General features: G+C 35.3%; 3 protein-coding genes across 3 annotated transcripts; all 3 read right to left on the reverse strand.

The window, feature by feature from the left end:
* Positions 1-431: 431 nt before the first annotated feature.
* Positions 432-1,046, reverse strand: LOC115973801. Its single transcript, XM_031094038.1, has one exon. It carries the CDS (start codon positions 1,044-1,046, stop codon positions 432-434), a length of 615 nt encoding a protein of 204 aa, XP_030949898.1.
* A 321-nt stretch (positions 1,047-1,367) lies between these two features.
* On the reverse strand, positions 1,368-2,102 carry LOC115973802. Its single transcript, XM_031094039.1, has one exon. The coding sequence runs from the start codon at positions 2,100-2,102 to the stop codon at positions 1,368-1,370; it is 735 nt and encodes a 244-aa protein (XP_030949899.1).
* Positions 2,103-14,515: 12,413 nt separating this feature from the next.
* On the reverse strand, positions 14,516-14,947 carry LOC115973804. Its single transcript, XM_031094041.1, has one exon. The coding sequence runs from the start codon at positions 14,945-14,947 to the stop codon at positions 14,516-14,518; it is 432 nt and encodes a 143-aa protein (XP_030949901.1).
* Between the last annotated feature and the right edge of the window lie 8,047 nt (positions 14,948-22,994).

Consider the following 22,994-nt stretch of genomic DNA (forward strand, 5'->3'; position numbering starts at 1 on the left):
GGGGTGATGGTCGGGTTGACACTGAGATGATGACAGATGAAGGCTAGGTCAATCTCGGGAGCATCGCAGGCATCCCATGCAAATACATCAATATTTCTTTTGAGAAACTCAACCAACTCCTCCTTCTCCTGAAGAGGCAGCTAAGCCCCTACCCGAAAGAATTTCTCCGAGTCACCACCAATAACCACCTCTTCCAAATCTTCGCATTTCACCTCCTCGGCAGTTGTGTCAGGGGGCGAAACCGGAGCCCTTGATTGCTATAAATTCTTTTCAGCGGAGGCCGAGGATTCCATATTGAGCCGATGTGAGATGGTAGCCACCACACACTGCCTTGCCGTGGATGGGCAACCACGGATTTCAAGAACTTGGTCCCCTGACGGGAATTTCACCTTCTAATGCAACGAGGAGGCAACAGCCCCTAAGGTATGGAGTCAGGGCCTACCTACGATGGTTGTATAGGGAGAGTAAGTGTCCACCACGATAAAGTTCACTTCCACTATCTCTGGGCCGGTCTGTATGGGCAGCCTAATCATGCCCTTTGGAACGATAAGCTTCCTGTCGAAGCTCATCAGAGGAGAGTTATAGGGCATCAAATCTTCTGGTTTTAACCCCAGCCCCTTGTAGAGGTCGGGGTACATAACCTCGGCCGCACTGCCGCCATCCACCATCACTTTTTTCACATCGTAGTCCCCAATTCTGAGAGTGATCAACAGCACATCGTCGTGGGGCTGGATGGTTCTGATCTTGTCCTCTTTTGAAAAACTTAAGACGGGATGAAAGTTCATTCTAGCCCTTTTCGGCCCTGACTGGGACTCCTCGGCAGGTAGTTGTGCCACCGATAATACTCGTGAAGGGCGCGTGGCTGTTCTTCCTGGTACAGCCACAATTACGTTGATCGTCCCTGCGGGTGGCCTTAGGGCAGTATCCCTCCTGGCTTCCTGATGGGCCTGGCCTTGATGACCACTGGAATGATGCAGAAGGTGCTTCAGCTTTCCTTCCCAGACTAGCTGGTCCAGGTAGTTCCAGAGGTTCCTGCAGTTCTCCATGGTATGTCCGTGGTCCTGGTGGTTTTGGCAATAAAAGTTCTGATCGCACCTCGAGGACTCTCCTGCCATCTTATTCGGCCACCTAAAGTATGGCTCGTTCTTGATTTTCTCCAACACCCGATGTATTGGTTCTCAGAATACAGTACTGATGATCTGTGTGTTGGTTGCTCCGGGTTGCCCTACGAAATCTCTCCTCGGGCGGTTGCTGTTGTACCAGTCCAACCTGAAATCCCTCCTCTCCTGAGGGATAACCTTCTCTTTTCCTTTACCTTGCAACTGGTCTTCCTCCACTCGCTTATACTTATTAATCCGATCCATCAGTTAGCGCATACTAGTGGCGGGCTTGCCAGTCAAAGACTTCCTCAAGCCGTGCTCGGCTGGGAGACTATTTTTGAAGGTGATAATGGTGACATCGTCAAAATTTTCGTCCATTTCATTGTACGTCTCCCAATATCTGTCAGAGTAGGCCTTTAGAGTTTCTCCATCATGCATGGATAACGATAACAAAGCACTCAAAGGTCGAGAAGCTCTGCTGTTCGTAACGAAGCGGGAGCCAAAAGCCTGGGTTAGCTGCCTATACGAATCTATGGAATTTGTCTTTAAGCCATTAAAGCACCTCATCGCCACTGGTCCCATGCTAGATGGGAAAACCTTGCACATCAATGCCTCGTTTTTAGAATGGACAGCCATCCTTTGGTTGAACTGGCTCACATGCTCCACAAGGTCTGTTTTACCATTGTAAACGGCGAAGGTTGGCTGCCGGAACCATCGAGGAAGTGTAGCCCCTTTTATGTGGTGCGTGAAAGGCGACTTGGAGAGTTGGTCCAGTGCCTTGCTCATGGCATCGTTTCCCAAGCCCCTAGGAGATGGGCTCTTGCGCCTACGCCTCCAGTAGTGCTCTTCTTCGTGAGAAAAGGTCTCACTTGGGGGAGTCCTCGATCTTTGTCTATAGTCATCATCACTTTCATCGTCGGAGGGTACGTCAGGCCTAGAACAAGATCGCCTTTGTTGTGCATGGTGCAGTTTTCTCTTCAAATCGTCTATCTCTCGCTGCATAGCCCGCTTATCGTTCTGTTTCTGAGATATATGGCTCCTAACTTCTTCTGGTTGCGAGGCCCGGTTGTTATTTTGTCTCTGGAGCACGTGATTGCCCACGCAAGAGTAGCTTTTGCTGGTTTGAGTGGTGTTTACACTTCCCTCTCGAAACCTTCCATTCTCTTCATTTCGATCAAGTTCGGGGTTAGGAAAGTTACCCTGTTATTGGGATCTGGTTGGTTCGGGCTGATGGAAGCCTGCTTGATGAGGGCTTGATCCTACCATGCTTAATCGTTGCCTTTACTAACACACAAGTTCTTCCCACAGACGATGCCAATTGTAGGGACTGGGTTCGAGCACTTCTTCTGTTGGATGAGTGGCCTCAAGCCCAACTAGCCCAATATAATAAATTTGTAGAGAATGGGTTTAAGAACTAGGTCTTAGTCAGGATTACAACAACTAGACACGGTTATGTATGGATTGAATAACAAGGATACGGACTAAAGCGTGAAATTGTTTCCTCGGGTGCTTCGTCCGAGGAACTTAGTGTTCCTTCTTCTTTTTGCAGTACTAGGTTACAAACGTTTCCAAAGTCATGCAAATTCCTACTGTCTTCTCCTTTCTTTTTTTTCTTTTTTTTGCCTCTCCTTTTCGATCCCCGATTCTTGGAGGGTCTCTCACATTATATACTTCTTTGCAGTCGATCTTAGCCCTCCACCTGTTGATCATGCAGGTCATTACTCGAGTGCTTGTCCCATCAGCCACCTTCCCAAACCCTCTGTGAGTTGCAGCAACCAAGACTACACTGTTTAGAGGTCATTTCCTCATTAATGCAGCCAGAACGTTAGTTGGGTGCATTCAATGTGGAGGTGACAGTTTCTCCTTGAATTGTTCCTACACCATATGCCCATGGGTATCCTACTGTACTTGTCCTTCTCCTGGGGGCGCTCTGGGAGGATGCCTTTGCCGGCATGCTGTTCTTTCCTCCTGGGATCTAGGATGCCGAGAGCAGGATCGTCCTTGGCAACGTTTCTAGGCTATTTGGGCTTTCTTTGTTCGTCCTCGGCCAATTCTCCCTCCTTGGCATGGGTCTTGGGCTCAGTATAAAGTCGGGTGGGGTTGTCAAATTCTTTGACCCCACAATAGAAATATAAATTTATTCAATATCGTAATAAAACATATATTTATATATAAACACAAATGTTTTGTTTTTAATTATTAATACTTATCTTTTGTTTTAATAGAGAAATTACACATATTGTTTTTTTAGGGAAAGGAGGATTTTTTGTCCATGGCAAAAAATTTGTGCCTCATCACTAAACATGCATATTGCATTATGAGAAAATTTCAACTCACAATTCATAGGACACAATATTCAACATTTTTTTATTTTTTTTTATCCTACATTTATTTTTTAGATATATAGTTACAACGGTATTTGAAATTTGTGACGTACAATCCATAATGACAGTTTTTAAATGCCTAGCCAAGACACTACTGGATTTCTTTTTTTGGTAGGCACAATTCAAACTCAAGTCAATTATTTGAAAATGTAAGACATTATCATTGAAAATAACCAAAACATGTTGTTATTTTTATTTTTTATTATGATACTGTACAGCCACATTTTGTGAAATATCCAATAGACTGATACTATGAAAAAAGTACTCAAATGGCATAAACAAATTTTCTTGATTTCAAAATTTTATTTATATAGTCAAAAGACTCATAACTAGGTCTTGTTATATGACTGGGTTACTTAACTCACATCCAATTATAAGTTATTTGTTTGTTCACTTTTCTTTCAATGTATTTAACTTTCAGAAATTCAACTATTGAAAATCAAGAGGAAACCAAAGTTACCAATTCTTTTCTCCTGATCATTTCAAATTTCTTTATTGAAATAAAATATTGTGTTGTCGTTTTAATTTCAATATACTCTCTTCATATCACCATTATTTTTTTTTTCCCCTGTGACTAGCTGATCCCAACATTGTAGCATAAAATAGAATGAAAATGTAAATTCCAAAAAAATGAACTTATCACAATATTTTAAGCATATATATTAAGCCACAATGCCTCTTTGCATGACACATTCTAAAAGAGAGTGAATCACTTAAATAAATGCAACTTGAACTAAATTCATTCCAAGAATGACGTGCATGCAATGGCTTAAATGCCAACAAGAATTTTATTGATTAATTGAAAATTCTAAAAAAACACCCTAGGAAACACTGGTCTCAATTAAACTCCAAAAAAAAAAAGGACCACATTTTCCTACAATCACCAGCCAATGCATTATTAATATTGCAATAGCCAATGATGAGCCTGTCTGAATTCACTGGCATGATCAAACTCTCCAAGGTTTTCATGCCTCCCTAGAATTGTGTTCACATTTACTCCTCAGCAACGGAGGGAACAATGGGTTGAGTGGGAACATCTTGGGCCAACACTTGTGACTAATAACAGTGATGGATTTGCAACAAGCGGGACCGACCACACTAAATTCGCCCCTAGAAAGTGTTCCATAAATCTCATCAACGCACCGATTAATGCTTGAAAGTGATGACCAGCATTTTGCAACATCCTTTTCCCAATTCCCGTCTGATAGTCCTATGAAAGGTAATTTCACTGGCAAATAGAGCTTGCTCGCAGTGATCTGGTCTGCTCCTAAAGGTGACGGGGTAGGTCCTCCAACTCCAGAGCCAGTTACACAAACGTTTTTAAGTGTTGAATGAAAAGCTGGATTAAAAGGGAACAACTTTGGCAAGCAATGGTTACTGACCAAAGTGATGACTTTACAACAAGTAGGGCCAAAGAAGTTAACTCTACCATTAAAGAGTGAATTCATAACATCTGTAAGACACCCCGGTACACTTGAAAGAGATGACCAGCATTCCTGTATGTCTTGATTCCTCGGTAAAATCCCTGGTAAGGCCGCCTTACTCGCGGTGATTCCGGAGACCTGTCCGTTTCCTTTAGATGGTTGACCACAAGAATTATTGAGCAAAGGAGCAAAGATGGGATTGGAGGGGAACAAATTAGACAAGCAACTTCCCTCAATCTCAGAGATGGCTTTGCAACAAGAGGAACCTATAATGCTGAATTGGCCATTGACAAGTGAACCAAAAACTTGAGTGAGACACCCTGGTACGTCTGCAAGAGATGACAAACACTGCCCATTTGCCCCTGAAAGTCCCCCAGCTCCAAGGTTTGGGAACAATCTAGTTATTTGTGGCAACAATCCAGATATTTGTGACAATACGGGTGTTTGTGACAATCCAGGTATTTGAGGCAATCCAGGAGTTTGTTGCAACTGAGCTAGCCCTGTAGGAACCAACACTGCCAAACAAGCATATATCACTATGAGAGCAGTCCTTTGCGATTTATATGCCATGGTACTTATCAAACAGGATAAACTCGTAGTGTGTGTGAGTACTGGTTTATCAATGTTATTGGAGGATGCTTGAGGCTAATGGAAGCGAGAGGCTGGGAACTTATAGTACCTATCAATGACATAAAAACTGAAACATTTTCAAGTTTCATTGATGCATTAATTTAATACTTTTAGATCCGTTCTATTAATACCATCAATGCTAGAAAACTTTCATTAAGATCATGGTAAGTTATACTTCATTGATGTTGGTCATTTTTCCCAAAGATGTTCTCTTAAATAATGAATTTAATCTTAATAATGAAAAAACTGAATGGGTCTTTCGGTATAAAGATCAAGGGTTTCAAATAAAACAAACTTGGATGTTGCTACTTTTCCCATTAACCAAACGTAAAAGAGTCGTTAACTTCTAATTTACAATATCCACAATTTTGTGTGTATACCATATATAACTCACAAGAGAATCTTATCAGTTAAAAAAAGAAAAAAAAAACCCTCACAGGATCAATACTCTTGAAAAAGAGAAAAATAGAAACATTTTAATAAATATAGTATTAGTGTTTTGATCCTTTTCGATTATTATAGTATATAAATCTTTTAACCCAACCTGCATGCGTACTACACAAAATATATTAATCTAATGTGTGTAAAAAAATTGGACAGAAAAATTACATTTTTTATCCCAACGTTCAAACTATTGAATTACATTTTTTCTGTATTCTAAATACGAGTGTCAAATTTCATGCTAATCTGATGTTACTTACTATTCACTCTGTAAGCTCATCTTTAATGTATAATTTTAGGTGAAAAGCCACTTTTAGTCCCTACATTTTCAGGCGATTCCCATTTTGGTCCCTACATTTTATTTTTACCGCTTTTAGTCCCTATCCTGAAAAAGGCTTCTCGTTTTGGTTCTTGCCGTTACATCAGAAACGGAGAAAGCTAATGTGGCAAACAGCAAGAATAAATAATAGTAAATTAATGTCCACGTGGCCTAAATTAATAATAAAAAATGTTTTTTGACGTTAAAAAATGCCACATCAGCATCTAAATTTAAAAAAAAAAAAAAATTAATTTATTAATTTTAACTAAATAAAAAAAATTAAAAACAAAATTAAAAACTAAAAATTACATGAATTGAGATCTAAGTTTGTCTTGAACAAGAACACAAACCCAAATCTAAGAATACAAACCCAAAAATCAAAATCCAAAAATTAAAAATCTCAAAACCACCATTTTCTCAAACCCAGCAATATCATCAAATCCTAAAGCCTCATAGTATCAAATCAATCCAGAAATACAACACAACCAATCCAAAAAAAAAAAAATCTCAAACTCAGAACAACACATCTCATTCAAAAAGAAACCCAGCAAACCCACCTCAAGCAAACCCAGATCCGATGGCCACGCTCCCCGCTGACGAGCTCTTCTCCGACGGATTGCTCGTTCCACTACAACTCTCGTCGGTCAAACGTGAGAGAGCACATCCACCTGAAAATCGCATAGCCCATCCACCTGAAAACCATCGGCCCATCGTGAACCCCTCAGCCCGACCAGATCAGGTCCAAGGCGGCAACACGGCGGCGTTGAGTTCTCTTTCTCTCCCTCTTTCGCATTTGGTTTTTGTAGCTGGTCTTGGATTTTTTTTTTGGGGGGGGGGGGGGGTTTGTTGATTGTGCTTGTTGGGAGTGGGTCACAGTGGTTGTTCTAAATTTGTGGGTTTCATGGGTAAATTTTTGTTAGGTTGTGGTTCCAATTCCGGTCAAGGTGGCGGTGTGTTCCAATTCCGGTCAAGGTGGCGGTGGTTGGTGGTTCCGATCTGGGTTTGGTGCGTGGCTTGCTTCGCGGTTTGGCTCTTCATTTGTCGTTTGGTTTGTGATTTATTGGTGGGTTTGGTCCCTATGATTGTCCCTGGGTTCGTGGCTTGCTTCAGACGTGGTGGTTGATGGGTTGTTCTGAGTTTGAGATTTTTTTGTTTGGATTGGTTGTGTTGTATTTATGGATTGATTTGATACTATGAGGCTTTAGGATTTGATGATATTGTTGGGTTTGAGAAAATGGTGATTTTTAGATTTTTAATTTTTGGATTCTAATTTTTGGGTTTGTGTTCTTAGATCTGGGTTTGTGTTCTTGTTCAAGACACACTTAGATCTCAATTCATGTAAATTTTAGTTTTTAATTTTTTTTATTTTGTTAATGTGGGGATCGTTCGACTAATAGGCCCATAGGATTCAGAATGAGTTCAGGATTGTTGGGCCAGTGGCCCATCGGAGGCCATATACCCGTCCGAGGACGATCACGTCCGAGAACGATCAGGACGTGGTCTCATTGCGATCAGATCTCAGAATTCAGTCATCTCAAAGGGTAGAGTAGCCGACTAAAGATGAAAGAGATAAGGCAAAAAAATATCTGAAACTACAGCTACCTCCGCATTAATGACCTCTCAACCAACTCTCTGGCCGCATTAATGTGGAGGTGATACCTGAACAGTGGGGAAGCAGCCTTACAGCTGCCTATAAGAAGTTCCAGGAGGTACCAGATGGGACAGAAAGAAATCCTCCGAACCCAACCTACACGTGTGCGGCGAGGATGGAGCGCAAAGGGAGATATATAAACTGAAGGAAGAACATGAAAAAGGGGGGATCGGACAGAAAAAAAAAAAAAAAAAAAAAAAAAAAAAAAAAAAAAAAAAAAAAAAAAAAAAAAAAAGACGAAAAGTAGAGAAAAAAAAAGGAGAAGAGAAAGAAGGATTGGTATTAGTCACTAAGGGGGAATATCCGGAATATCAACTCAAAAACCTTGAACGTTCATGAAATTGAGTCTTGGGAGGTTAGATTACAGTTAGCCTAGTTCTTTACACCCACGCTCTAAAAATCATATTGTCTGGGCCTTTCACGTACGAACCGGATACTGTTTTGGTTCGGTACTAAATCTCGTCCTTACAGTTAAAATTAATAAATTAATTTTTTTAATTTAGATGCTGATGTGGCATTTTTTAATGCCAAAAAATATTTTTAATTATTAATTTAGGCCACATGGACAATAATTTACTATTATTTATTCCTGCCGTTTGCCACGTCAACTTTCTCCATTTCTAATGTAACGGCACGAACCAAAACGAGAACCGTTTTTCAGGATAGGGACTAAAAGCGGTAAAAATAAAATGTAGGGACTAAAATGGGAATCGCCTAAAAATGTAGGGACTAAAAGTTGCTTTTCGCAATAATTTAAATATACAAAATAAGACTAAAACTTTGAACAATTAATAGATTAACGAGCTATTGATCTCTGATCATTCTAAAACTTTACTAGCATGAAGGTTATACGGGGAACATGTAAGTCAACAATAGATTTAGTAAAATTCACATTCAAAAAAAAAAAAAAAACATTTTAACAGTTGTAACATTACTTAAAGCCACACTTGGTGTAACTTGACAAATTATGCCAATAATATTGATAAGCACAAATATTTTAAATTTTTCTTTAATTAGTCACATTTGGACACTAGAGAAGTACCCAAAAAAAAACACTAAATTAAGCATCAGTACAAAATTTGTGACTGTTCATCTAATTTAAATACTTGCTATATACTACTTATTACTTATAGAATTATGACCCTCTTTAAATTGATCAAAATAACTTTAAGATTTTAATAAAAATGATATAATTTAAAAATATAGTTTTATATATGGAAAAATAAATTTATTCAATATTGTAATAAAACATATATTTATATATAAACACAAATGTTTTGTTTTTAATTATTAATACTTATCTTTTGTTTTAATAGAGAAATTACACATATTGTTTTTTTAGGGAAAGGAGGATTTTTTGTCCATGGCAGAAAATTTGTGCCTCATCACTAAATATGCATATTGCATTATGAGAAAATTTCAACTCACAATTCATAGGACACAATATTCAACATTTTTTTTTATTTTTTATCCTACATTTATTTTTTATATATATAGTTACAATGATATTTGAAAATTTGTGACGTACAATCCATAATGACAATTTTTTAATGTCAAGCCAAGACACTACTGGATTTCTTTTTTTGGTAGGCATAATTCAAACTCAAGTCCATTATTTGAAAATATAACACGTTATCATTGAAAATAACCAAAACATGTTGTTATTTTTATTTTTTATTATGATACTAAACAACCACATTTTGTGAAATATCCAATAGACTGATACCATGAAAAAAGTACACAAATGGCATAAAAACATTTTCTTGATTTCAAAATTTTATTTATATAGTCAAAAGACTCATAACTAGGTCTTGTTATATGACTGGGTTACTTAACTCACATCCAACTATAAGTTATTTGTTTGTTCACTTTTCTTTCGTTGTATTTAACTTTCAACAATTCAACTATTGAAAATCAAGAGGAAACCAAAGTTACCAATTCTTTTCTCATGATCATTTCAAATTTCTTTATTGAAATAAAATATTGTGTTGTCGTTTTAATTTCAATATACTCTTTTCATATCACCATTAATTTTTTTTTCCCTGTGACTAATTGATCCCAACATTGTAGCATAAAATAGAATAAAAATGTAAATTCCAAAAAAATGAACTTATCACGATATTTTAAGCATATATATTAAGCCACAATGCCTCTTTGCATGACACATTCTAAAAGAGAGTGAATCACTTAAATAAATGCAACTTGAACTAAATTCATTCCGAGAATGACGTGCATGCAATGGCTTAAATGCCAATAAGAATTTTATTGATTAATTGAAAATTCTAAAAACAACACACTAGGAATCACTGGTCTCAATTAAACTCCAAAAAAAAAAAGGACAACATTTTCCTACAATCACCAACCAATGCATTATTAATATTGCAGTAGCCAATGATGAGCCTGTTTGAATTCACTGGCATGATCAAACTCTCCAAGGTTTTGTTGCCACCCTAGAATTGTGTTCACATTTACTTTTTAGCAACGGAGGGAACAATGGGGTGAGTGGGAACATCTTGGGCCAACACTTGTGACTAATAACAGTGATGGATTTGCAACAAGCGGGGCCGACCACACTAAATTCGCCCCTGGAAAATGTTCCATAAATCTCATCAACGCACCGATTAATGCTTGAAAGTGATGACCAGCATTTTGCAACATCCTTTTCCCAATTCCCGTCTGATAGTCCTAGGAAAGGTAATTTCACTTGCAAATACTGCTTGCTCGCAGTGATCTGGTCTGCTCCTAGAGGTGAAGGGGAAGGTCCTCCAACTCCAGAGCCAATTACACAAACATTTTTAAGTGTTGAATGAAAAGCTGGGTTAAAAGGGAACAATTTTGGCAAGCAATGGTCACTGACCAAAGTGATGGCTTTACAACAAGCAAGGCCAAAAAAGTTAACTCTGCCATTAAATAGTGAATTCATAACATCTGTAAGACACCCTGGTACACCTGAAAGAGATGACCAGCATTCCTGTATGTCTTGATTCCTCGGTAAAATCCCTGGTAAGGCTGCCTTACTTGCGGTGATTCCGGAGACCTGTCCATTTCCTTTAGATGGTTGACCACAAGAATTATTGAGCAAAGGAGCAAAGATGGGATTGGAGGGGAACAAATTAGACAAGCAACTTCCCTCAATCTCAGAGATGGCTTTGCAACAAGAGGAACCTATAATGCTGAATTGGCCATTGACAAGTGAACCAAAAACTTGAGTGAGACACCCTGGTACATCTGCAAGAGATGACAAACACTGCCCATTTGCCCCTGAAAGTCCCTCAGCTCCAAGGTTTGGGAACAATCTAGTTATTTGTGGCAACAATCCAGATATTTGTGACAATCCGGGTGTTTGTGACAATCCAGGTATTTGAGGCAATCCAGGAGTTTGTTGCAACTGAGCTAGCCCTGTAGGAATCAACACTGCCAAACAAGCATATATCACTATGAGAGCAGTCCCTTGCGATTTATATGCCATGGTACTTATCAAACAGGATAAACTCGTAATGTGTGTGAGTATTGGTTTATTAATGGTATTGGAGGATGCTTGTGGCTAATGGAAGCAAAAAGCTAGGAACTTATAGTATCTGTCAACGACATAAAAACTGAAAAATTTTCAAGTTTCATTGATGCATTAATTTAATACTTTTAGATCCGTTCTATTAATACCATCAATGCTAGAAAACTTTCATTAAGATCATGGTAAGTTATACTTCATTGATGTTGGTCATTTTTCCCAAAGATGTTCTCTTAAATAATGAATTTAATCTTAATAATGAAAAAACTAAACGGGTCTTTCAGTATAAAGATCAAGGGTTTCAAATAAAACAAACTTGGATGTTGCTACTTTTCCCATTAACCAAACGTAAAAGAGTCGTTAACTTCTAATTTACAATATCCATGATTTTGTGTGTATACCATATACAACTCACAGCAGAATCTTATCAATTTAAAAAAAAAAAAAGCTCACTGGAGAAATACTCCTCAAAAAGAGAAAAATAGAAACATTTTAATAAATATAGTATTAGTGTTTTGATCCTTTTCGATTATTATAGTATATAAATCTTTTAACCCGACCTGCATGCGTACTGCCCAAAATATATTAATCTAATTTGTGTAAAGAAATTGGACTGAAAATTTATATTTTTTTTACCAACGTTCACACTATTGAATTATATTTTTTCTGTATTCCTAATACGTGTGTGAAATTTCTTGCTAATCTGATGTTGTTAACTATTCACACTGTAAGCTCATCTTTAATGTATAATTTTAATACACAAAATAAGACTAAAACTTTGAAAAATTAATTGATTAACGAGCTATTGATCTCTGATCATTTTAAAATTTTACAAGCATGAAAGTTATACGGGGAACATGTAATTCAACAATAGATTTAGTAAAATTCACATTCAAAAAAAAAAAAAAAGTTTTAACAAATTTAACATTACTTATAGCCACACTTAGTGTAACTTGACAAATTATGCCAATAATATTGATAACAACAAATATTATAAATTCTTCTTTAATTAGTTACATTTGGGCACTAGAGAAGTACCAAAAAAAAACTAAGTTAAGCATCAGTACAAAATTTGTAAATGTTCAATTTATTTAAATACTTGGTATATACCACTTATTACTTATTGAATTGTGTCCCTCTTTAAATGAATCAAAATAACTTAAAATTTTTAATAAAACTAATCTAATTTAAAAATATAGTTTTATATACAAAAATATAAATTTATTTGATCTCGTAATAAAACATATATTTATATATATACACAAATGTTTTGTTTTTAATTATTAATACTTATCTTTTGTTTTAACAGAGAAATTACACATATTGTTTTTTTAGGGAAAGGAGGATGTTTGGTCCATGGCAGAAAATTTGTGCCTCGTCACTAAATATGCATATTGCATTACGAGAAAATTTCAACTCACAATTCATAGGACACAATATTCAACATTTTTTTTTTATCCTACATTTATTTTTTAGATATATAGTTACAATAATATTTGAAAATTTGTGACGTACAATCCATAATTACTGTTTTTTAATGTCAAGCCAAGGCACTACTGGATTTCTTTTTTGGGTAGGCATAATTCAAACTCAAGTCCATTATTTGAAAACATAAGACATTATCATTGAAAATAACCAAAACATGTTGTTACTCTTTTTTTTTTTTTATGATACTGTACAGCCACATTTTGTGAAATATCCAATTGACTGATACCATGAAAAAAGTACTCAAATAGCATAAACACATTTTCTTGATGTCAAAATTTTACTTATATAGTCAAAAGACTCATAACTAGGTCTTGATATATGAGTTGGTTACCTAACTCACATCCAACTAGAAGTTATTTGTTCGTTCACTTTTCTTTCGTTGTATTTAACTTTCAGTAATTCAACTGTTGAAAATCAAGAGGAAACCAAAGTTACCAATTCTTTTCTCAAGATTATTTCTAATTTCTTTATTGAAATAAAATATTGTGTTGTCGTTTTAATTTCAATATACTCTTTTCATATCACCATTGTTATTATTTTTTTTGTGACTAGATGTTCCCCACCTTGTAGCATAAGTTAGAATCAAAATGTAAATTCCAAAAAAAATGAACTTATCATGATATTTTAAGCATATATATGAAGCCACAATGCCTTTTTGCATGACACATTCTAAAAGAGAGTAAATCACTTAAGTAAATGCAACTTGAACTAAATTCATTCCGAGAACGAAGTGCATGCAATGGCTTAAATGCCAACAAGAATTTTGCATGCAATGGCTTAAATGCCAACAAGAATTTTATTGATTAATTGAAAATTCTAAAAACCACACGCTAGGAATCACTGGTCTCAATTAAACTCCAAAAAAAAAAAGACCAAATTTTCCTACAATCACTAGTGAATGCATTATTAATATTGCAGTAGCCAATGATGAGCCTGTCTGAATTCACTGGCATGATCAAACTCTCCAAGGTTTTGGTGCCGCCCTAGAATTGTGTTCACATTTACTCCTCAGCAACGGAGGGAACAATGGGTTGAGTGGGAACATCTTGGGCCAACACTTGTGACTAATAACAGTGATGGATTTGCAACAAGCAGGACCGACTACGCTAAATTCACCCCTGGAAAGTGTTTCATAAATCTCATCAACACACCGATTAATGCTTGAAAGTGATGACCAGCATTTTGCAACGTCTTTTTCCCAATTCCCGTCTGATAGTCCTAGGAAAGGTAATTTCACTGGCAAATACAGCTTGCTCGCAGTGATCTGTTCTGCTCCTAGAGGTGAAGGTGTAGGTCCTCCAACTCCAGAGCCAGTTACACAAACGTTTTTAAGTGTTGAATGAAAAGCTGGGTTAAAAGGGAACAACTTTGGCAAGCAATGGTCACTGACCAAAGTGATGGCTTTACAACAAGTAGGGCCAAAGATGTTAACTCTGCCATTAAAGAGTGAATTCATTACATCTTGAAGACACCCTGGTACACCTGAAAGAGATGACCAGCATTCCTGTATGTCTTGATTCCCCGGTAAAATCCCTGTTAAAGCCGCCTTACTCGCGGTGATTCCGGAGACCTATCCGTTTCCTTTAGATGGTTGGCCACAAGAATTATTGAGCAAAGGAGCGAAGATGGGATTGGAGGGGAACAATTTAGACAAGCAACTTCCCTCAATCTCCGCAATGGCTTTGCAACAAGAGGAACCTATAATGCTGAATTGGCCATTGACAAGTGAACCAAAAACTTGAGTGAGACACTCCGGTACGTCTGTAAGAGATGACAAACACTGCCCATTTGCCCCTGAAAGTCCCCCAGCTCCAAGGTTTGGGAACAATCTAGTTATTTGTGGCAACAATCCAGATATTTGTGACAATCCGGGTGTTTGTGACAATCCAGGTATTTGAGGCAATCCAGGAGTTTGTTGCAACTGAGCTAGCCCTGTAGGAACCAACACTGCCAAACAAGCATATATCACTATGAGAGCAGTCCTTTGCGATTTATATGCCATGGTACTTATCAAACAGGATAAACTCGTAGTGTGTGTGAGTACTGGTTTATCAATGGTATTGGAGGATGCTTGTGGCTAATGGAAGCGAAAGGCTAGGAACTTATAGTACCTGTCAACGACATAAAAACTGAAAAATTTTCAAGTTTCATTGATGCATTAATTTAATACTTTTAGATCCGTTCTATTAATACCATCAATGCTAGAAAACTTTCATTAAGATCATGGTAAGTTATACTTCATTGATGTTGGTTATTTTTCCCAAAGATGTTCTCTTAAATAATGAATTTAATCTTAATAATGAAAAAACTGAACAGGTCTTTCGGTATAAAGATCAAGGGTTTCAAATAAAACAAACTTGGATGTTGCTACTTTTCCCATTAACCAAACGTAAAAGAGTCGTTAACTTCTAATTTACAATATCCATGATTTTGTGTGTATACCATATACAACTCACAGCAGAATCTTATCAATTTAAAAAAAAAGTCACTGGAGAATACTCCTCAAAGAGAAAAATAGAAATTTTAATAAATATAGTATAGTGGTTTGATCCTTTGATTATTATAGTATTAAATTTTTACCGATGCTGCGTACTGAAAATATATTATTAACTCTTGTGAAGAAATTGGATGAATTTATATTTTTTTTTAGTTAATATTGGATTATATTTTTTCTGTATTCCTAATAGTGTGTGAATTTTCTTGTAATCTGATGTTATTAACTATTATCATGTGCTACTTTAATGTTAATTTAAATATACAAAATAAGACTAAAACTTTGAACAATTAATAGATTAACGAGCTATTGATCTCTGATCATTCTAAAACTTTACTAGCATGAAGGTTATACGGGGAACATGTAAGTCAACAATAGATTTAGTAAAATTCACATTCAAAAAAAAAAAAAAAACATTTTAACAGTTGTAACATTACTTAAAGCCACACTTGGTGTAACTTGACAAATTATGCCAATAATATTGATAACAACAAATATTATAAATTTTTCTTTAATTAGTTACATTTGGACACTAGAGAAGTACCAAAAAAAAACACTAAATTAAGCATCAGTACAAAATTTGTGAAATGTTCATCTAATTTAAATACTTGCTATATACTACTTATTACTTATAGAATTGTGACCCTCTTTAAATGAATCAAAATAACTTAAAATTTTTAATAAAACTAATCTAATTTAAAAATATAGTTTTATATACAAAAATATAAATTTATTTGATCTCGTAATAAAACATATATTTATATATATACACAAATGTTTTGTTTTTAATTATTAATACTTATCTTTTGTTTTAACAGAGAAATTACACATATTGTTTTTTTAGGGAAAGGAGGATTTTTTGTCCATGGCAGAAAATTTGTGCCTCATCACTAAATATGCATATTGCATTATGAGAAAATTTCAACTCACAATTCATAGGACACAATATTCAACATTTTTTTTTATTTTTTATCCTACATTTATTTTTTATATATATAGTTACAATGATATTTGAAAATTTGTGACGTACAATCCATAATGACAATTTTTTAATGTCAAGCCAAGACACTACTGGATTTCTTTTTTTGGTAGGCATAATTCAAACTCAAGTCCATTATTTGAAAATATAACACGTTATCATTGAAAATAACCAAAACATGTTGTTATTTTTATTTTTTATTATGATACTAAACAACCACATTTTGTGAAATATCCAATAGACTGATACCATGAAAAAAGTACACAAATGGCATAAAAACATTTTCTTGATTTCAAAATTTTATTTATATAGTCAAAAGACTCATAACTAGGTCTTGTTATATGACTGGGTTACTTAACTCACATCCAACTATAAGTTATTTGTTTGTTCACTTTTCTTTCGTTGTATTTAACTTTCAACAATTCAACTGTTGAAAATCAAGAGGAAACCAAAGTTACCAATTCTTTTCTCATGATCATTTCAAATTTCTTTATTGAAATAAAATATTGTGTTGTCGTTTTAATTTCAATATACTCTTTTCATATCACCATTAATTTTTTTTTCCCTGTGACTAATTGATCCCAACATTGTAGCATAAAATAGAATAAAAATGTAAATTCCAAAAAAATGAACTTATCACGATATTTTAAGCATATATATTAAGCCACAATGCCTCTTTGCATGACACATTCTAAAAGAGAGTGAATCACTTAAATAAATGCAACTTGAACTAAATTCATTCCGAGAATGACGTGCATGCAATGGCTTAAATGCCAATAAGAATTTTATTGATTAATTGAAAATTCTAAAAACAACACACTAGGAATCACTGGTCTCAATTAAACTCCAAAAAAAAAAAGGACAACATTTTCCTACAATCACCAACCAATGCATTATTAATATTGCAGTAGCCAATGATGAGCCTGTTTGAATTCACTGGCATGATCAAACTCTCCAAGGTTTTGTTGCCACCCTAGAATTGTGTTCACATTTACTTTTTAGCAACGGAGGGAACAATGGGGTGAGTGGGAACATCTTGGGCCAACACTTGTGACTAATAACAGTGATGGATTTGCAACAAGCAGGGCCGACTACGCTAAATTCACCCCTGGAAAGTGTTTCATAAATCTCATCAACGCACCGATTAATGCTTGAAAGTGATGACCAGCATTTTGCAACGTCTTTTCCCAATTCCCGTCTGATAGTCCTAGGAAAGGTAATTTCACTTGCAAATACTGCTTGCTCGCAGTGATCTGGTCTGCTCCTAGAGGTGAAGGGGTAGGTCCTCCAACTCCAGAGCCAGTTACACAAACATTTTTAAGTGTTGAATGAAAAGCTGGGTTAAAAGGGAACAACTTTGGCAAGCAATGGTCACTGACCAAAGTGATGGCTTTACAACAAGCAGGCCAAAAATGTTAACTCTGCCATTAAATAGTGAATTCATTACATCTGTGAAGACACCCTGGTACACCTGAAAGAGATGACCAGCATTCCTGTATGTCTTGATTCCTCGGTAAAATCCCTGGTTAAAGCCGCCTTACTTGCGGTGATTCCGGAGACCTGTCCATTTCCTTTAGATGGTTGGCCACAAGAATTATTGAGCAAAGGAGCAAAGATGGGATTGGAGGGGAACAAATTAGACAAGCAACTTCCCTCAATCTCAGAGATGGCTTTGCAACAAGAGGAACCTATAATGCTGAATTGGCCATTGACAAGTGAACCAAAAACTTGAGTGAGACACCCTGGTACATCTGCAAGAGATGACAAACACTGCCCATTTGCCCCTGAAAGTCCCTCAGCTCCAAGGTTTGGGAACAATCTAGTTATTTGTGGCAACAATCCAGATATTTGTGACAATCCGGGTGTTTGTGACAATCCAGGTATTTGAGGCAATCCAGGAGTTTGTTGCAACTGAGCAACAATCCAGATATTTGTGACAATCCGGGTGTTTGTGACAATCCAGGTATTTGAGGCAATCCAGGAGTTTGTTGCAACTGAGCTAGCCCTGTAGGAACCAACACTGCCAAACAAGCATATATCACTATGAGAGCAGTCCTTTGCGATTTATATGCCATGGTACTTATCAAACAGGATAAACTCGTAGTGTGTGTGAGTACTGGTTTATCAATGGTATTGGAGGATGCTTGTGGCTAATGGAAGCGAAAGGCTAGGAACTTATAGTACCTGTCAACGACATAAAAACTGAAAAATTTTCAAGTTTCATTGATGCATTAATTTAATACTTTTAGATCCGTTCTATTAATACCATCAATGCTAGAAAACTTTCATTAAGATCATGGTAAGTTATACTTCATTGATGTTGGTTATTTTTCCCAAAGATGTTCTCTTAAATAATGAATTTAATCTTTAATGAAAAAACTGAACAGGTCTTTCGGTATAAAGATAAGGGTTTCAAATAAAACAAACTTGGATGTTGCTACTTTTCCCATTAACCAAACGTAAAAGAGTCGTTAACTTCTAATTTACAATATCCATGATTTTGTGTGTATACCATATACAACTCACAGCAGAATCTTATCAATTTAAAAAAAAAAAAAGCTCACTGGAGAAATACTCCTCAAAAAGAGAAAAATAGAAACATTTTAATAAATATAGTATTAGTGTTTTGATCCTTTTCGATTATTATAGTATATAAATCTTTTAACCCGACCTGCATGCGTACTGCCCAAAATATATTAATCTAATTTGTGTAAAGAAATTGGACTGAAAATTTATATTTTTTTTACCAACGTTCACACTATTGAATTATATTTTTTCTGTATTCCTAATACGTGTGTGAAATTTCTTGCTAATCTGATGTTGTTAACTATTCACACTGTAAGCTCATCTTTAATGTATAATTTTAATACACAAAATAAGACTAAAACTTTGAAAAATTAATTGATTAACGAGCTATTGATCTCTGATCATTTTAAAATTTTACAAGCATGAAAGTTATACGGGGAACATGTAATTCAACAATAGATTTAGTAAAATTCACATTCAAAAAAAAAAAAAAAGTTTTAACAAATTTAACATTACTTATAGCCACACTTAGTGTAACTTGACAAATTATGCCAATAATATTGATAACAACAAATATTATAAATTCTTCTTTAATTAGTTACATTTGGGCACTAGAGAAGTACCAAAAAAAAACTAAGTTAAGCATCAGTACAAAATTTGTAAATGTTCAATTTATTTAAATACTTGGTATATACCACTTATTACTTATTGAATTGTGTCCCTCTTTAAATGAATCAAAATAACTTAAAATTTTTAATAAAACTAATCTAATTTAAAAATATAGTTTTATATACAAAAATATAAATTTATTTGATCTCGTAATAAAACATATATTTATATATATACACAAATGTTTTGTTTTTAATTATTAATACTTATCTTTTGTTTTAACAGAGAAATTACACATATTGTTTTTTTAGGGAAAGGAGGATGTTTGGTCCATGGCAGAAAATTTGTGCCTCGTCACTAAATATGCATATTGCATTACGAGAAAATTTCAACTCACAATTCATAGGACACAATATTCAACATTTTTTTTTTATCCTACATTTATTTTTTAGATATATAGTTACAATAATATTTGAAAATTTGTGACGTACAATCCATAATTACTGTTTTTTAATGTCAAGCCAAGGCACTACTGGATTTCTTTTTTGGGTAGGCATAATTCAAACTCAAGTCCATTATTTGAAAACATAAGACATTATCATTGAAAATAACCAAAACATGTTGTTACTCTTTTTTTTTTTTTATGATACTGTACAGCCACATTTTGTGAAATATCCAATTGACTGATACCATGAAAAAAGTACTCAAATAGCATAAACACATTTTCTTGATGTCAAAATTTTACTTATATAGTCAAAAGACTCATAACTAGGTCTTGATATATGAGTTGGTTACCTAACTCACATCCAACTAGAAGTTATTTGTTCGTTCACTTTTCTTTCGTTGTATTTAACTTTCAGTAATTCAACTGTTGAAAATCAAGAGGAAACCAAAGTTACCAATTCTTTTCTCAAGATTAATTCTAATTTCTTTATTGAAATAAAATATTGTGTTGTCGTTTTAATTTCAATATACTCTTTTCATATCACCATTATTATTATTTTTTTTGTGACTAGATGTTCCCCACCTTGTAGCATAAGTTAGAATCAAAATGTAAATTCCAAAAAAAATGAACTTATCATGATATTTTAAGCATATATATGAAGCCACAATGCCTTTTTGCATGACACATTCTAAAAGAGAGTAAATCACTTAAGTAAATGCAACTTGAACTAAATTCATTCCGAGAACGAAGTGCATGCAATGGCTTAAATGCCAACAAGAATTTTATTGATTAATTGAAAATTCTAAAAACCACACGCTAGGAATCACTGGTCTCAATTAAACTCCAAAAAAAAAAAGACCAAATTTTCCTACAATCACTAGTGAATGCATTATTAATATTGCAGTAGCCAATGATGAGCCTGTCTGAATTCACTGGCATGATCAAACTCTCCAAGGTTTTGGTGCCGCCCTAGAATTGTGTTCACATTTACTCCTCAGCAACGGAGGGAACAATGGGTTGAGTGGGAACATCTTGGGCCAACACTTGTGACTAATAACAGTGATGGATTTGCAACAAGCAGGACCGACTACGCTAAATTCACCCCTGGAAAGTGTTTCATAAATCTCATCAACACACCGATTAATGCTTGAAAGTGATGACCAGCATTTTGCAACGTCTTTTTCCCAATTCCCGTCTGATAGTCCTAGGAAAGGTAATTTCACTGGCAAATACAGCTTGCTCGCAGTGATCTGTTCTGCTCCTAGAGGTGAAGGTGTAGGTCCTCCAACTCCAGAGCCAGTTACACAAACGTTTTTAAGTGTTGAATGAAAAGCTGGGTTAAAAGGGAACAACTTTGGCAAGCAATGGTCACTGACCAAAGTGATGGCTTTACAACAAGTAGGGCCAAAGATGTTAACTCTGCCATTAAAGAGTGAATTCATTACATCTTGAAGACACCCTGGTACACCTGAAAGAGATGACCAGCATTCCTGTATGTCTTGATTCCCCGGTAAAATCCCTGTTAAAGCCGCCTTACTCGCGGTGATTCCGGAGACCTGTCCGTTTCCTTTAGATGGTTGGCCACAAGAATTATTGAGCAAAGGAGCGAAGATGGGATTGGAGGGGAACAATTTAGACAAGCAACTTCCCTCAATCTCCGCAATGGCTTTGCAACAAGAGGAACCTATAATGCTGAATTGGCCATTGACAAGTGAACCAAAAACTTGAGTGAGACACTCCGGTACGTCTGTAAGAGATGACAAACACTGCCCATTTGCCCCTGAAAGTCCCCCAGCTCCAAGGTTTGGGAACAATCTAGTTATTTGTGGCAACAATCCAGATATTTGTGACAATCCGGGTGTTTGTGACAATCCAGGTATTTGAGGCAATCCAGGAGTTTGTTGCAACTGAGCTAGCCCTGTAGGAACCAACACTGCCAAACAAGCATATATCACTATGAGAGCAGTCCTTTGCGATTTATATGCCATGGTACTTATCAAACAGGATAAACTCGTAGTGTGTGTGAGTACTGGTTTATCAATGGTATTGGAGGATGCTTGTGGCTAATGGAAGCGAAAGGCTAGGAACTTATAGTACCTGTCAACGACATAAAAACTGAAAAATTTTCAAGTTTCATTGATGCATTAATTTAATACTTTTAGATCCGTTCTATTAATACCATCAATGCTAGAAAACTTTCATTAAGATCATGGTAAGTTATACTTCATTGATGTTGGTTATTTTTCCCAAAGATGTTCTCTTAAATAATGAATTTAATCTTAATAATGAAAAAACTGAACAGGTCTTTCGGTATAAAGATCAAGGGTTTCAAATAAAACAAACTTGGATGTTGCTACTTTTCCCATTAACCAAACGTAAAAGAGTCGTTAACTTCTAATTTACAATATCCATGATTTTGTGTGTATACCATATACAACTCACAGCAGAATCTTATCAATTTAAAAAAAAAAAAGCTCACTGGAGAAATACTCCTCAAAAAGAGAAAAATAGAAACATTTTAATAAATATAGTATTAGTGTTTTGATCCTTTTCGATTATTATAGTATATAAATCTTTTAACCCGACCTGCATGCGTACTGCCCAAAATATATTAATCTAATTTGTGTAAAGAAATTGGACTGAAAATTTATATTTTTTTTACCAACGTTCACACTATTGAATTATATTTTTTCTGTATTCCTAATACGTGTGTGAAATTTCTTGCTAATCTGATGTTGTTAACTATTCACACTGTAAGCTCATCTTTAATGTATAATTTTAATACACAAAATAAGACTAAAACTTTGAAAAATTAATTGATTAACGAGCTATTGATCTCTGATCATTTTAAAATTTTACAAGCATGAAAGTTATACGGGGAACATGTAATTCAACAATAGATTTAGTAAAATTCACATTCAAAAAAAAAAAAAAAGTTTTAACAAATTTAACATTACTTATAGCCACACTTAGTGTAACTTGACAAATTATGCCAA

The sequence above is a fragment of the Quercus lobata genome, chromosome 2, assembly GCF_001633185.2.
Source record: "Quercus lobata isolate SW786 chromosome 2, ValleyOak3.0 Primary Assembly, whole genome shotgun sequence".
Lineage (NCBI taxonomy): Eukaryota > Viridiplantae > Streptophyta > Magnoliopsida > Fagales > Fagaceae > Quercus > Quercus lobata.

What these genes read in the sequence shown, in the direction of transcription:
- LOC115973801 (XM_031094038.1), bottom strand. Translation starts at nt 1,046, where the DNA reads ATGGAGAACTGCAGGAACCTCTGGAACTACCTGGACCAGCTAGTCTGG.
- LOC115973802 (XM_031094039.1), bottom strand. Translation starts at nt 2,102, where the DNA reads ATGCAGCGAGAGATAGACGATTTGAAGAGAAAACTGCACCATGCACAA.
- LOC115973804 (XM_031094041.1), bottom strand. Translation starts at nt 14,947, where the DNA reads ATGGCATATAAATCGCAAAGGACTGCTCTCATAGTGATATATGCTTGT.